The sequence below is a fragment of the Atractosteus spatula genome, chromosome 1, assembly GCF_055471065.1.
Source record: "Atractosteus spatula isolate fAtrSpa1 chromosome 1, fAtrSpa1.hap1, whole genome shotgun sequence".
In the NCBI taxonomy this organism is placed as follows: Eukaryota; Metazoa; Chordata; class Actinopteri; order Semionotiformes; family Lepisosteidae; genus Atractosteus; species Atractosteus spatula.
This window is the reverse complement of record NC_142706.1, coordinates 20,755,332-20,772,535: the sequence shown is the minus strand read 5'-3', so window position 1 is coordinate 20,772,535 and position 17,204 is coordinate 20,755,332. Positions and strand designations below refer to the sequence as shown.

The 17,204-nt window shown below is 36.1% G+C and overlaps 1 protein-coding gene across 1 annotated transcript in view; it reads left to right on the top strand.

Annotated features, from left to right (window-relative positions):
* Nucleotides 1–17,204, top strand: part of cntln (centlein, centrosomal protein) — a 190,471-nt gene that overhangs the window by 149,170 nt on the left and 24,097 nt on the right. The window contains exons 22-24 of the mRNA XM_088933536.1: nucleotides 5,669–5,795; nucleotides 7,883–8,020; nucleotides 8,362–8,547. Coding sequence (XP_088789662.1) covers nucleotides 5,669–5,795; nucleotides 7,883–8,020; nucleotides 8,362–8,547 — 451 coding nt within the window. The remainder of the gene's footprint in view (nucleotides 1–5,668; nucleotides 5,796–7,882; nucleotides 8,021–8,361; nucleotides 8,548–17,204) is intronic.

Sequence of the window (17,204 nt, the reverse complement as noted above, 5' to 3'; positions counted from 1 at the left end):
TTGTGTTTGATGCCACCGTGTGGCAGCTCCGTCTCTGAGTTTTTGAAGCAAAACAAGTGTGTGGCATTTCTGATGAGAAGAGCTTTAGAGAAAATTTAAATCCAGTACAACCTACCTACATTATGTTGTACGCGTTCCACACGAATGTCATACTGTGGTGAAAATATCTTCAGAGAAAATAACTTTAATATGTATATGAAGGCACCCACGTCTTAATCCTTCTTAGCCTTTCCATGAGCAAGAAACAAAACGTGGGTGAACTTGAAAACACAAAGTGTTGATCACTGACTGAGCAAAAAGATTAATAGTGTTCAGTCCTGCTATAAAGACAAGAGTTTGGTTTCCAGCCTTTTTTTATTCACTGCAAAACACTTGACTAGATGCATATTTTTTTTCCTGACATACAGTAGGTGCCATCTACCAAGATGAGTACTGGAAGTTGTGGAATAGTGAAGTAAAAAAAGCTAGTTCTGCTTCTGCTGCAAGACTTCAGGTGTCTAAAAACAGGAGAGCAACACGATGGTGTGAGGGGCAGCTGCATACAATTCTGCTGTCTCTCATTTATATACTGTACTTGTCACTGTGATTCTTGACCTCACCAGATCTTATGCATTCTTGTAAATTCCAAATTACACCATGATACAAACCTTATGTTTCCTCTTTTGACCCTGGATAAATAATGCATTTTCAAATCATGAAATCGTTATATCCTTCTTTCTCAATAATATATGTGCTTTGCAGTGAAAAAATATTGTAATAAAGAATGGAGGTTTCCTTAATGACAGGTTAGCTGTGACTCATTATTCTTGCCATGCAGGTTAGCGTAATAATGTATTTAACAAATTCTTAAAATACAGTCCCTAGCTTAAAGGTCAGACTGCTAGTTACGCTTAAATTAAAGCAATTCTTGTTACAGTTATATAACTTTAAATTAAATTGTCACAATTAAGAGAGATCCATCAATACAATCAGTCATTGCTTTGAAAGGGCCAAGTAACGTGTTCTGTATGCTAGATGTATAAAGGGTTGGCTTGTAACAGCAGTAAAGGACCAGAGCACAGCATGTCAAAAACTGTTTCTTGTAGGCTAGGTGGCTGCAAACGACTGCAGTTGTAAAAAAAAAACAACATAAATTGTTAGTTAAACAAACCAGTCACTTCATTCTTACGTATTCAAGATCTGAAACATAATCCCTAAATGCTCAATTTACTATCCTGATCCAGTTGTTTAATATATTATGAGAGTGTGCAGTTGCATGGGTTATACTGTAATTCCATGAAAAAAAGAAAGAACATTAAATGCTTGTTAAAATATATCACAAGACCATCATAATGTGTGTGCGCTACTAAAGGCAAACAGTTGATATGGTTGATTTCTAATTTCCTTTTTTTTTACTGGAGGATGCAGAGCCCTACAGCTGGATCACATAGTCAAACTCTATATCCTACTTACTGTATATCAGAAAAAAAATCTTATTAACAAATTAATCTTTACCAGTTAAATTCTGTTTATTCATGTGTATGCTGCAATAAGAATGTAGAACCAGGGATTTCACACAATCCTGAAATATTTAAGTAAATACTATACGTGAAATCCCCGGTGAAATGTTTTAGGATTAAATCCCTGGTTTCACGTTCTTAGTGTGACATGTATGACTGTATGTATATGTGGGTGTGTAGATTCATTTATTCCCACCTCCCAGCCTGTGGAGGTCAATAGCCATTTGTCTTTTGTCTTCTGAGAGCTCTCTGACCTTAACCATGATGATGCATGAATGTCTTCCCTGTATTACCTTCTTTTCTATCAGAGGGAAATAGGACCCCTTTGAAGGCCTCTGTATTCTAGAACTTTCTGAAGTCTTCCATTGCCCTTGCAAAAAGCACAGTTGCCTTACATATATTTTTGAAAATTCTATCTAAAATTATATTTAGAAGTGTGAATAAATGTGACGCCCCTGTATTTTGAATTTCAATTATTTTGTAAGCAGGATGTTATGTAGTCTGTAACATAAGTCTGTCAATAATATTTTTTTCCTCTTTCCAGATTTATTCATGAGTATGATTAAATAAGGAAGGTGCTGTATTTGTACAGTATAAACGATCTGTCATTTCAGAGTGCTCACTGAGTATTATTAAATTAGGTCTTATAGAAAATGCAGGATTTGTTTTTTTATTTAGTATTGAGCTCACATTGACGTGTCCCACTGGAACTTTAAATCTATTTTGTAAATAAAAAAAATACTCCATTTTCATTTTTCTCCCCACAGTCACTAACATAGCACTGGCAGGTTATGCTCCCATAAGTAAGTTTCAACAGGGCTTTTATAGTAAATATAGAACCGATGAACAACTGTGCAAGAGTCAGTCAACATCTGGACATTTTGATGTAGACAAAAATGCATGTTTAAAGGCAGCTAGTATTGTTTGGCACCTTGGTAATATGGTATTACACTGGTGTAATAGAAAATTAGCACAGTAAATAAATACACTTAGTCCATACAGAAAGACAAGATATTATATATCTTATTTTTTGTATTTAATTTCAGTCCCTGTGTGGAATTTAGCCTGATGGTTGTGACCTAATTTTTTTTAATTGACCAATTAATATAAAGTGAGACAGGGATAGATTATACAGGAAAAATGTTTTAAACACCCCTAAGTGCTTGGCAGAATCCAGGATGTACTGTACAGTATCTTGTGATGGTTTATCCAACTGATATATAAATGTATTAATTAGAAACCACGGCTGGGGCAGTGCAATGATTTGTCAATATATTGTTCAATATCAATAGTCAAACCTGTGCTTTTTCTGGAAAGATTTTAGATTTCCTAGAATTGGAGATTTGTCTTCAACAACGTGTCTCTGCTTGTGGCCGAGAATCTATTATTTGAGATGCTGTTTTTTAAACAAGAATAATTTAGAGAGTGTCATTACTGTGGTCATTCACTAGCAATGCTGCACTGAGATTCACAGTTCCACTTGCATTGCTCTGTTGTGGTTGTTTTCTTTTACACTTCCACAACGTGGATTAAACAATATATTGAAGTGTTGGAAAATAATATTTCAGTAGTTAAATGGTTTAAACATTGGTGTTTCTGTATGTCCTATTCATTAACTCAATTTTCAAGTAGATCTATTCATTCAAATTAAAAAGGTAAAACAATATATAATTAAGTGATTAGTTCTTTATTCCTGTCTTTGTGCGTTTGCATTATATTTTAATATTAAATTTAGAATATTCCAAAACTTCAGAGACCATACTGTACTTCACATCTGAAATATATACTGTATATTAAAAAATATATTGGAAAAATATAGTTTTTGTAAAATATCATAAATATAAAATCTTATTTGTTGATTATTTAGAAGGTAGAGGTCGTTTTAATCATACTAATGATATAACTGTTAAGCAGAAGCAAGTAATAAGTAGTAGAAAAGAAAAACATTTTTAAGAAGAGTATTAAAGTGCACATAGAGAAGGCTGCCTTCTTTTAAAATGGATTTCAAAGTGCACTAAGGCTTCTTTAGTCAATATCTACTGCCAAAGCTGTGCTTTATTTATGAACAAAACCATATTTCATTTGCCCTTTTGTCATAGCTTGGTTTCTTTGATCTCCAGTCTGTTGTCTTTCAATTGCATATATTTTTAAATTCTTTGTTTTTACTTTATTTCCATTCATTGTCATTCATGTCATAACATTTCCTTTATTCACCATTTTGAATTCTGTGAAATATTCAGTATTTTTATAAGTTACAATATTCAGGCTGTATACAGTATGTATATGTTCAACATCATACACAATAGATAACATAAATACAAGAAAACATTCAAGAAATTGAAATTACAAAATACAAAACAAATAATACAATACAAAAAAATTCTTCAGGAGCAAAAACATTCAGATTAAATATTAGACAATGTTTAGATGTTTAGATAAAATTCACAACCTCTCCTTTAGATCTAAAAGCATTGCTCAAGCCAAGAATGTGTTTTCCCTAACTGTTTTGCACTCCATGAGAATCACAAGAGTCATTGGGTCAAATGACTACTTTTTAAAAAAATTAGGATCAGAGGTCCAGTGACTCATTGCCTTTAATATGATACATTTATTCACACATGCTAATTGAATAGAAAAGAATGCTGCATTGGTTAGTAGAATTTATGTCAATGGACACTATATGAATGCTTAGCAAGCTCTCTAGGGGAAGCCTTAAGGTATCACAACTTCAATGTTGAAAAACATGAAAAATTATGAATTAACAAGGTTATTGTCATTTGAAGTACCACGGTTTATGCCATTTTATCCTTCCTCTTTTGTTAAATTGTTTAAAAATCATGTTTGGTATTGGCATTAGCATTCTTTCATAAGAGGAAGAAGCACTTGACAGTGCCTGTGAACGCAGGTAGGATATTGCCAGAGTCTTGAGTAAATAGAGGAGCCAGCTTTGCTCCATATGAGCTCTAAAGGTTCAATAAGTTTTTCTCATTAATGCTAAAATCCATTGGGTAACCAGGGCTCAGTCCCCTGGGCTAACCTCTCACATTTACTTAATGTCACTCTGGTAAGAGAATCTCACATTCTAATGGCATCATTCATTTTACAAAGTGTTTTACTCACATTCAGCCTGGGAAACAGAGACCTTTATATGTTTAGACATAAATAAACATATGTATTTATTGTTGACTCAAATGTGAGCTTTACAGAATGCAGCAGTCTGTTTGTCTGCATCTGCATGTACATAAAATCAATGCTTGTCCAAAAAACCTAGCTTTTTTCAAGTGAAAGCAGCTGCATTTTTTAAAAGATGTGTAAACAGGTATATCCTTTAATGTTCTTTAAGTGACTTGAGTACAAGAATATTAATCAGACAGGCTGCTGCAGTTTGAAATTTGAAGTGACGTTCTGTACATGTTAAACACATCTAGATAGTTGCGCAGGGACTGAATTCTCTGTTGTAATCTTTTAAAGTTGTGAAATGCCGAACAATACTTAAGCAGGCATTTGAGTGTTTTGGATTTGATGACTTTTAGAATATTAACATGTAACAAATTGTGTGGGGAGAATTCAGAAACAGCTAATGTTATCCCTTATTATTGGCCAAGATCTAGGAAATGGTAGTTTCATATTCAAATATTTATTTTTTGTTATTAGCAGTTTCTCTTTCATTACTGAAGTTTTAAGGCCACAGTTGTGGTATGTGTTTTGAGTACCTCATAACTTTATTCACAGGATTTTCAGCATACATAATATTTGTGTTGCTCTAACACATCTTGATAAATTTAATGATAATCAATGCTTACAGTATATGGTATGAATCATCCTTCAATAATTGTTTAGAGTAAAAGAACATGGTTATTTAAGTTTTACAAACTATCCCTGTATATGAAATACTGTATGTAATGAGCATAAAAAATAAAAACTATCATGTACTATTCTTTTTTGGATTATAAACCTCATTTTGTAAATCCTATTTTAACACAATTTTATACAAATCGTGGTCATTTTCTACATGAATCCACATTGTTATCATGCATTTTTCTTTAAATTATATATTCTGCATTTTAATGAGTGTATTATTTTCATCTGTGGAACAAATATCCATTGCAGTGAAGGAAATTAAAATATGACAGCCGACCAGTTTTAGTAATATATTTTTATTCTTTTAGGCTTTCTCGTACGGAAAGAGACATCAACATGAAGAGGCAGCTAATTGAAGATCTGAAATCCAGATTAAAATCACTTCAGGAAAATGAAAAGACCCACAAAGACCTCATAGAAGAATTGGAGAAAAAAGTGTGTCACTCTTTTTTTGTGAAATATGACATACTATTCCGAATAACTAATTTGCCTCTTGTAGGACTCCTGTGGTAAACTAAAAAAAATACAGATTTGTTCAGATATTATGCCATTAAGATTTTTGTATGGAAAATTAATACTTCATAGTTAATCTCTCTACAACCAGCTTACTGAAGCTCACCTGGATGAATAAGCTAATGTTATTTTTTTTAATAGCTAAGAGATGATTTCGCAGATTGATCAGATTGAGATGAAGGGGGACTGGAGGCCATCAGAAAATAGTTTTAACACAGCACAGAAACAGCCTTGGCCCAGAATCCAACCAGAAGTGTGAAGTTGTACACAGGTGCCAGAAACGAATCAGGGAGAAAGGACAACCATCCATCCATTTTCTAACTGCTTCATCCATTTCAGAGCTGTAGGGAGGCTGAAGCATAACCCAGCAAGCAATGGGCACAAGGATAGTTACACCCTGGATGTGATTCCCGTCCATCACAGGGTACACACACAGCCACAAACACACTCATATCTTTGTCCCGGGGAAGGGAACCCATTCAGACATGGTTAGAACATCCAGATAGCACCCCAGGCCTGGAACTGAACCCATGAGCCCAGAGCTGCGAGTCAGCAATGCTAATCACTGTGCCACCATGTCACCACAAATGCACAACCAGTAACTGTTAATTGGGAGTCTTTTAAAGGAGGTAAGGGCAGGCAGTATGGTTGAGGACCTGCAAGATCAAGGCAGGTTGGTTTACAGACTCACTAAAGGTTATGGGTCAGTCAGTTTACAGACTCGTTAAAGGTTATAGCTCAGTCGGTTTAGACGCACTAAAGCTTATAGCTCAGTTGGTTTACCAAGTCACTGAGGGTTATCGTTTATTTGTGAAAATCCTTGGACTGCTTTCTGACATCGGCTAATCCTCCATAGAAGGACTATTGCAGAATAGTTCCAGCACTGGGGATGCTTGTGCACAGAAAATCATTATGACTTAGAGCTGAGATCACAGAACTTAAAAACACCAGCTGTCTTTGTAGCTAAGCGAAACACTGGTTGATATATAGATTTCATATGATTGACGATTGATTATTTTAGATCAGACTTTACAGGGGTCATTAGGAGGCTGTTATGAATGCAGATCTTCAGTAGTTTTTCAGTGGTTATTCTTTAGTTGACACTACATTCATGTGCCAGGGATAACTGGAAACTGAACTGCCCGTTTCTACCATTCTATTTGATCTTGATTAGTTATGTAGAGGGAACATCTTTATATCTGATTTTTTTAAAATGACCGTTTGATTTCTTACAGCAAGCACTTCTTACTATTCAGAGTGCAATGTGATTAAGCACATTGGCACAGATGAATTCTGTGAACACTGTAAAAGTGTACAGTATACCAAATTATCCAATATTCTCTTTATGAGAAGGTTGTATTAATTTCTATATGCAGTTGACATTGTCTTCAATTAAATTGACTAGCATTGAAGTAAAACATAAGCCATTTAAAAGAAATGCTGAAAGTTTTGGGTTCAAGTCAAATGAGGCAGGTTTACTTTATCTGTTAGTACAAGATACTTCTCTGTTCTGAATAAATAAAGCTTTGCTCTTAATTTCTCAATGGGAATGAAACCACCCCCCTGCCTGTGGTAAAGGCATTATGTGTTCTGAGCCATTTTGCCTTCTGTGAATCCCACAACTCATATCACACACAGGAGAGAGGGGAGTAGAATCATAACACTTTTCTGAAGCATGTGTGATCACCTCAATGCAAAGCACAGCATCTTTTTTTAAGTAAAATGAACTAGATGGTTGTAAAGTTGTTTTAATTAACCTTTTCCTCCTGGATCCAATAAAAAATGGCCCCATTTTCTTTAACAATTGAAAGTAATCAAAATACTAGTTTTCACTATTGGGGGAAGATGTTTGTGTTGGTAAAAGTTTGATCTTTTTCCTGTTTTTACTGCATTTTCATTGTAGTGGCAAGGGTCAGATAACTAAATACTAAAAAAAAGTGAAAGCATCTTCAAACTCAACCAGAACTGGAATCGGCTTCATCCCAGGATTGCTCTTTTTAATTGAATAGGTGAAGACTCTGTCTGAAGATGCATCCAACAGAAAGACCTTCATTGATTCCCTGAAGCAGAGGCTCAACGTAGTCACCAAAGAAAAGAATCAACATGACATGACCTGTCTCAAGCTGAGGGAAGAGCTAGAAAAGAAGGTGAGCTTCTTATATTTTTGTTAAACGTCTTAATTTCTGATTCTGTGCTTTTCCTTAATTCGATGTTTCCACACCAACGTCTGATGCAACCTGTGCTCAGCCAGAGAAAACTGCTATGTTCCGTGGGCCATCTAATGGTACCATGAAACCAGAACGTCATTGCAACCAGTGGATTTTGTAGTCTAGTTTAAAGACTTTTTGAACAAAAATACATTTCTCCACCATTAGATCTAAAGTTGCCGGTACGTTACTAGTGCGTTTCTCACATGATAATAGGGTCTTAAGGGAGATCTACTGGAGTGTGTTGCTCAAAGGGATCGTGCTCTTGATTTACACCGCAGAACCAGAAAGTGCAGGACCTGCAATCCAGGGTGGCAGAGTCTGAGATTGCCCTGACAGAGCTGGAGGAGACAGCCTCGCAGCAGATGCACGGGTTAGCCTTGCAGAGCGGACAGGCCCTGGAGGGTGTGCAGAGGAAACTGGGGCTTGCCAACAGACAGCTGGAGGAGCTGGTCAGCTTCATCAAGGTATGCCGAGGCTGTATTTTGTCAACAAAGGAGGATAAAAAAGAATGTTACTGCTGCCGAGATAACACCAGTGGTATTTGGTCTTTTTCCAGCTGTTCTTATTTCTGTATGGTTAATTCATTGATCTATTTTTTTGTGTGCACAATTTAACCAAGTAAATATTTTTTTATCATACCATGTGCATTAATAAAGGGATTAATAAATTGTTTAAAGCCGCCAGATTAATATACTGTAACTGTAATTTACTGCTCGATTGTTCATTTTGTGACAGAAAAGTAAAGCTAAAGAGCTTTAGAAGGCTATCATAAAATTAGTAATATTGTAAGGGAATGTGTAACACTGCACATCCCAATTGAGGGAATATAGGCAGTGGACTGCCTCTCACAATTTATTGTGAAAATTGACTGGTTCGTCTCGGTGTACTACTGTAGACTCAACTAAGCAGGCGTCTGGCTATGTCAGATAAAGACTGGCCAGGCTGCATCTTGTCCTCTACTACTCCATAGCTGGGTGACATCTGCTAATTAGCTTCGCTAGTTGAAAAAAAAAGAAAAAAAAACTGAAGGTATAAATGACATTTAAAGAGATAGCAGCACATCATTCCAGCACAAATTGTGGGGACAATTTATGGGATTTTAATTAGATTATTTTCTGTTGTATTCAGGGCAGACAGCAAAATCACGATAGCATACATTTTCAGGTTTTATTAAATGACCCAATATAATAGGATATTTTTTAAACTCAACATTTTATCAAGCATCTGTTTAAAACATTTTCTGAAGAGAGAAAAAATGTGTTTCATATTTTTTTTTATATTTTTTAAAATCATCAGGTCCAATAATTCTTTTTGACACACTCTCAGCTGTATACTGTTGGCATATTTTGCTTTTTTGTTTCCTGTGGACTTTCAAGACTTCATTTTTGACAGAGCTGAAATTCACTGAAAACTCCTACAGGTAATAGAGATATGTCTCTGTTCAAAACTGATGATTTGAGAACCTTAAAGTTCTGTCTTTTCTGTCTAGCTTAGGACTGTTGTGTCAGCTATTGTTGCGTGTTTTTGCTTCTCTAAAGGAGAGTACTAAAAAATTTACATTGTTTGTTCTGCCTTTATCTTAACTGCATGGTTCAGGCCTTTTTTAAGACTACTACTTCTGTCTGATATCCTATTATGACAGCCCCAAGATAAGTTTCTTTTCTTTTTGTTCTTAGTGTAGCTGTTGCAGCGGTAGTGGTAACACCTGATGATGGAAACAGTGATACACATGTGGCTTGTTTTCTACCGTTGGTTATGCCTAATGGCACATCACAAAGTTTATTAAACTGAGGCTTTAAAACAAAACTATTCATCCAGCCAGAGTGTAATTAACTAAGTGCCAGCATGAAATATTGGCAGAATATTGGTGGTAATATTGGTGTGTAAGACATGTCTTGCATGCACTTCCATATACTGTATAATAATGCATCATAGGGTCACAGCAACCTTAAACCATGTGTCAGTATCTCATTCTGCGTGTTCTTAATGTTATTTACATTTTAAATAAGATTGTTGAAGAATCTGTAGAAATAGCTATTCATAAAGACAGGATTTACATGAAAAGTGAAAGACATAAGCGTGTCTGAATAATGAAGATCACCTGGTTTCTATTGGTAGGTATGGAAGGTGACCTATCTGTGAGAGATGGAGTATGAAATGTTAGTCCAGATCACCAGGAACCCAGCTCTCTGAGGGACAGGCCATGTCAGGATCATTTTCAGGCTGCAATGGCTACAGCATGAGAACTTCCAGGAAATAAAGAGCCAAGCCATCAGAAGAATGACTGTGGTCCACAGTCTGTATAATAATGACCTGCGTGCTTGGAGGCTATTGAGGAGTAAATTTGACAGTGGAGATATGAAGCTATCCATCTTGTTCCAAAGAACATTTCAGGTGGTGGCAGAGAAAGTGGGGGAGTGTTTTACTCAAGACACAATACCATTTCGCCTTTGACATCCTAAAGCAGGCTACCATGTAAGGAGGGATTTTTTAGTGGTTTTGGTGAGCGGTATGCTGACTGTTTTGTTGTTCAAGCAGTGAAGGTGTGATGATCTGAGCAGTGACTTCCTTTAACTGTTTTACACAAGAATGTTCTCGCTGCAACTTGCAGGCAGTCTTACTGCTCACTGATTATGAGACAGTAGTTTTTCCGTTCCTACAAGTCAATGCAGAAGTGTCAGTTTTCCAGCAGAATCCAATAGAATATCTGTGGGACCAACTCACCAACGCCATTAACGGGAGACAACTGCAACTGAGTAAACTTCACTAGCTGGCAAAAACTGCACAGGAACAGTGGCTGAACATTCAATAAACATTCCTCCAGATTCTGATCAGGCCTATGCTTCAATGCTACTGTTATTGTGTTAATGCTAAGGAAGGTTATACTCAATACTAACTTCACATTGACATGTAGTATGTTACATATCACAATAAAATAGATGATCATATTTTAATCTGTAATTTTGTTCACATTTCTCTAATTTGGTTTGACATAAGGGAAACATCATAAATGTTATACACGAGAAGACCCACCAGGTCCATTGGTATTGATCATTGGGTCTCATCCGGCCACTTCTTGAAGGAAACCACATGTATCGACATCAACCACATGTCTGAATAGCTTGTGCCATACACCCAAAACCGTCTGAGTAAAGAAGAGCTCGCTGTTCTCGGTTTAAAATGCACTTCAACATATTTTCGGTTTGTGTCCTGAGGTTCATGTTTCACTAGAAGAAATCCTCTGTGTCAGTGCCCTAGACCAGTGGTTCTCAAACTTCTTGGACCAAGTACCACCCCTGATCAAACCAAAGCATCCAAGTACCACCTACAAGTCATCTTCTCATAGGAACCCCAGAAACTCTAAATGACCAACATAAGCACACTCACATACACATTATAATAAACTTTATTTGATATAAGATATAAAGGTGGCTTCTCAAAGCGCTTTACAGAATAACAGGAACAACAACAATTAAAAATAATAAAAAAGCACAATTTCAGTGAGAGGGGTGAGCCTGTTTAGTCGAGCAAAGCAGATGTGAATTAATTGGTCGAGCCTTGATACAATTCACAGCAGATTCTAACTGATTTTAAATCGTCAGGCATTTTCTTGATGGCCAAGGCCTCGCGGTTGATGTAGCAGTGCGTCCACTTCATATCTGGAGTACCCTGTCTAATTCGTGCAACTACACCGCTCTGTCGGCTTGTCATCGCTCTAGCACCGTCTGTACAAACTCTGACGCATTTTATCCAGTCGATGCCATTCACTTCGATAATTCATTCAGTAGCTGAAATATGTGCTCTCCTGTAGTTCCTGTTGGTAGGGGCTTACAGAACAGAGTCCTCATGTGACGTACCCTCAAACTCGTATCTAACGTTAACGAGCAAATTGGCCAAAACAACAACATCTACAGACTCATCTCGTTGCAGTAAAAAGCATTTGCTCATCTTAACGCATTCTATCGGCATACTGTACTTTTGATATTACCTGCCATATCAATAATTATATGAGTGACTGTCTTTCGGAGGGGGGAGCAGGTCGAGCTGTTTAGCAGCTTTTTCTCCACATAATACGTGTAAACTCTTTTGCCAACGGTAAATAGTTCTTTACAAATAGTGTGGGGCTTACCTGCTTTAGCAATCCGCAAGCTTGCATTTTTCCCAGTTTCTGTTTCAGGAGTCCGTCTCAGAAGTTACACGTTTTTATTTCATGCGCATGGGAATGAAACACAGAGACGCTCTGTGTATTTTTCTCAAATTAACCTAGAACAATTCTTAAATATTTTTCTTTCATCTATCACGCTTTCCTGTGCTCACAAGGTTGGCATTGCTTCCCAATCACGCACATTCTCCTACCTCGCTATTTGCTGGAGATAACTTTTTTTAAATACAATTGGTCACTTAAATTCGTAGCACGCATTCCTATAGAATGGTATAGAATTACAAAGTAGCTCTTGTGTCCATTCAAGTATTAGCGCGTGCTGTATCGTAGTACGTAAGCTGCGTATTCGACACAAACTAATTTTATTAAAATAGAAAATATGAAAACCTGTCCCAATTTTTCAGTGCACACAACAAAGTTCCAGGGTCATATGGCGTACTACCTGGCAGCGCCAGGTACCACAAGTGGTATGCATACCATAGTTTGAGAACCACTGCCCTAGACGATTCTGAGTACTTGTATCAGGTCCCCTCATAGTCTTCTGTGTTCAACACTAAAAAGGTTCAGATCTTCAGCCTGTCACTGTAGGACATTTCTTGAAGACCCAGAAAGCTTCTGGACTGACTCCAGAGCTGCAATATTTTTTTAATGTTCTGACTGAAATTGAACACATTATTCTAAATAATTATTTGATTATTTGATTTGAATTCTACACAAGAATTCCAAATATTTTATTCAACCCATTGGATCTTGGTGTTAAGGTTCTTTTTTGAATCAGTAAGTGTAAACATTACATAGCACATTATTTACCTTTTGAATTAAGTTTTACTTTTGTTATAGGTTTAATTAATAATAATAATAATTTGCTAAATAAGTGACAAAGCAATTTAAGAAACCCTTTTTGTTTCATCATCTGCTCCATATTCTGAAATCCCAACAGGGAGCAATCATTATTGTGTTGACCATCCTGCACCACTAAGTGCAGGAATCACTAACATTCTGAGAAAAGGAGAATGGCTCAGTTCTAGGAGGCATTGCTGTTGTACCAAGGAACAAGGTGCTTCACTTAAATTGTACTGCTCCAGTAAATTGTCAAGCTGTTTAAATGGGTACTGATGTAGGTATCTTTAGTTAAAGGCATCAGCCGCATAAATTAATAATTAAGAGTAAGACTGAGTTCTAAGAAATCATATTTAAAAGTCAGAAGCAGTCAAAATGGGAGGCTTTATTACATTACACATTCTGTATCTGCTGCCATGTATATTAGCATACAGTAATCACATCCCTTTAAAAACATTATCCTTTTTAAGTGATAATTTAATCATAAATTAAATTAGCAGATTAGACTATTGTTTGAGATACAGTACTATTATTTTAATAAATAATATTAAACATTTTTCTGACATGCAAAAGGGGTAAATGTGTCCTGTTTCATATACTTTACAGCTTTAAATGGGATTTAATTTGATATTATTCATGCATTGTTGGTGACTTCTGTAACCCTATAACTACAGTGTGGCCATATGTTCTTGTGATGTCCCTTGTGTATGAATCTGTAGAGTTCTAAAAGAAATGGATTCCTTTCTACTTATGCTGTACGTGTTCCATATTTTTCAGTTTTAGTTCTGAATGAAAGGTCACAGTAATTTAAAAACAGCATAGATTCTCATGTTTGTGAGAATCAACACTTAAAAGGCCACCCTCCTTCAGTGTTTTAGAGCTATTGCCATCTAGGGATGTATTTCACGTAACCCGACTTCAGCTCACTGTCTTGTTCATGAAACTCCAATTCAAAGTCTGCTGCTAAAAGGAAGATAAGTGTAACTTTCACATAACCCAGTGTTATACATCACCATTCATGATGCAGATTTTTTGAAACAGTGCATCCAAGTGATCCATAAAAGTACATTAGATTCTTTGATGGCCTGACCTAATGCTCAGAAGAGATTTAGTCTTGTCAAATATTGATCAGGACTGGGATTTCTTCACAGTGCAGAGAGCTCACAGTCCCAACAGTTTCAGCCCTTCAGGGTCCACCGATGTTTTCTCCTTTATTTAAAATCACTTTACAATGCACCAGATACAACTTTTAAAGTCAGATCGCAGACTTCTAAGACTTTATCTTGCTTTAACTTAATGCGCAGTGGAGTGCCTTGGGCTCTGCAGTTGTTATTGTATGCAATAGTATGAGGTATGGAAAGCGGTGAAATACAAATGTAGTCATCATTTTTTTTCCCCTTTAAAATCTTTCTCAGTGGTATTGTTTAGATTTCTCACAGTTTCTTTTGTTTTTTCTGCTGTATATGATATGCATGGCCTGTTGTACACAGTATTTTCACTCTCAAAGAAGAATGTTGCTATAAGACCTGGGAAAAACTCCTACCGTGATTTCAGATTCGCTAAAACAAAGTAAGTTACTGTTAATAATTTGGTTTTAATTTGGTAAGTGCTTTTAGGAATGTGTACCAGAAAAGCAATGATATACTCAACATTACCAAAAGCACTGTTCATACAAAAAAAAATTGGTCATCCTTTAAAAATTCTATCAAGTTTTCATTGTCCTTTTTATGGCCAGCAGTCATTCTAGATGCCAGGAGTCACATTAACTAATGAACTCTAAGAGATACCTCATAAAATTGCTGTTTAATAGAACCGTGCACGTTTTATAAAAATATTTTCTGGCACTTTCATCCTGTTTTTGCATTCTTTATCTTTTAGAGTTAGATTCTAAAATTTTAAATGTCATTTACAGGATGACATTTGCTTGATAAATCACAGACGAAAAATTAAGGTTTGTTCTTCCACTTCCCTTGAAGGATTTTTCCCCTTTCTTTACACATGAAGATAAATCTGTTTTCATTCACATTTGTTTTTTTGTGTGTTTTTGTTTCTAATTTTCATTTCCTCGTTTTTTCTGCTTGAAAGCCATCACATAACTGAGGAGTTCTGAAGATTGATGAATGTGTTCTGATCTAGTCAGGTCCTCTGTACGTCTAATGAACCTAATTAGCAGTACACCTGACACATCACATGATGTGCTCATTTAGCTTAGAGCACCACTGGGGAGTTCTGCAGAGGTTCTGTTGACAGGAATGGGGAGCTAATGGCTTGTTGCTTGATTGGGACCTACTGTAGGTGAGGCGTGCACTTTAACACTTGAGCCGAGAAGCAGTGTTCATTGTGTAGTCGTAGTGGGCGGACATGACATAAGTGCTATAGTACAGTAGGTGTACAGACAAGGAAGAAGTGCATTCAGCATTTGAAGTACAGAGGGCTTCACACAGAGGTGTTTTAGAGGGAAAGGGAAGGTTGAAAGTTAAACCGCTGAAGCTCAGTAATTAAAAAAGGTCACAAAAAAAATTGTGCATTTTCCACTTTCCATTATTTCAAGTAATCCTTTGGTAAAACTCCCAGCCTTTAATTGCCCCTCTGGCTAGTATGTCTCACAGAATAGTTTGTTTCATCAAGGCTTCTTTTTTCTGACTTGTCCCTTGTCAGAGCACTTGACAGATATTAACAAACCCTCTCATGGGTGATGGGACTGAGCAAGAATAAGTGATAAATTCAGTTAATCTCTGTTAGGATTACTCTCCACCTGGGATTTAGGTAAATGGAATTGAAGTCCTGGCTAGTGACAATGAATATCTATTAGGCAGTAAACAAAGTAATAGGCACTGTGGATGTTAATAAGCTGCACATCTTCCTAAAGAAACAGCACACACACTAGGATCCTACTGGAGGATAAGGTTTTCAAGTAAAATCACTTATTTATATCTTTTACTAGACTTGCATGATTTTTAACTCACATATCTCTCAAGCTAAATCTCCTACTGGAAAGGTTTTACTCCTTTATTATTGTATTAAGTGTCTTAGGTTTCTCTTTGTCTTATACTGTATGTGTTTTCACTTTATGTGGGAGGTTTGCATAAACTTACAGTCCTTAAAATGTCTATTTTGCAGCTTTAAAGGGAAAAATAGTTCAGTGATTATTTTAGTGCCTGGACTTTTTATGTAAGTGGAGCACTTCAATTGTAAGAAAGGAAAAGGCTTATATTTTTGCCCTGTTCGGCACAGTGTTGCTGTAAACTTACCAAATTATTGATGAATTCTTATTCACACTGCAGCATGCCTTTGAGCATTGATCTACAATTGCATTGTGGTTGTTTTCACTTTCCATTCCATATGTGTATTTTTTTTTCTCGGCATGCCAATATCTGCTGTCTGCAATCTGTCAACAGTAATTTCACCCCTAAATTTAATCTTCAAAAATATAAACCACAATTGAAATACAATGGTGGCTATGCTAAGTAAAGAGTTTTTTTCTTCTTTCTCTCCATGAAATCATAAGCGTGAAACTAAAAAAATAAAACAGTAGCATGGTCTGTGAAGATGTGTTATAAACTGTGCTTTGGGACACTCATGATTAGGCCTGGTTATATACACACAGAATATGAGTGCTATGTGTTGGGAAATATCCAGCTATCCCGTATCTCTGCTGACCAGCCATTTCGAGGTCAGATCTTCATTAGACTTATAGCAAATGATATAGAAGATTATTACTGCAATCAATAAACTCTAAATGAAGCAATGGGGAGATTAATTTATTGACTTTCTCAAGTACAGTGGCAGCTTTTGCACATTTAATTGTCTTCTGCAGCTAGACACATCTCACATTTCACTTCTTGCTCTGCAGTACAAAGAGACTCAAAATATCAGGTTTTAGTGCTGCCGAGATCATATGGGTACATTTTAAACTCTTCAAAGCTTAATTATAATATTATTTGGATTGTTCTGATAAGTTTTAGAAAAACAGTCATCATAGGCTTTTTGTATACTCATTGCTGCATCATCTGAAAGCAAATAAAAATAATTATCCTTTGTTTTGGACACTATAGAGAGAACTAGGGAAGAACATTTCAAAAACATAAAAGATATTTCTTTTTATAAAAAAGACCAAAT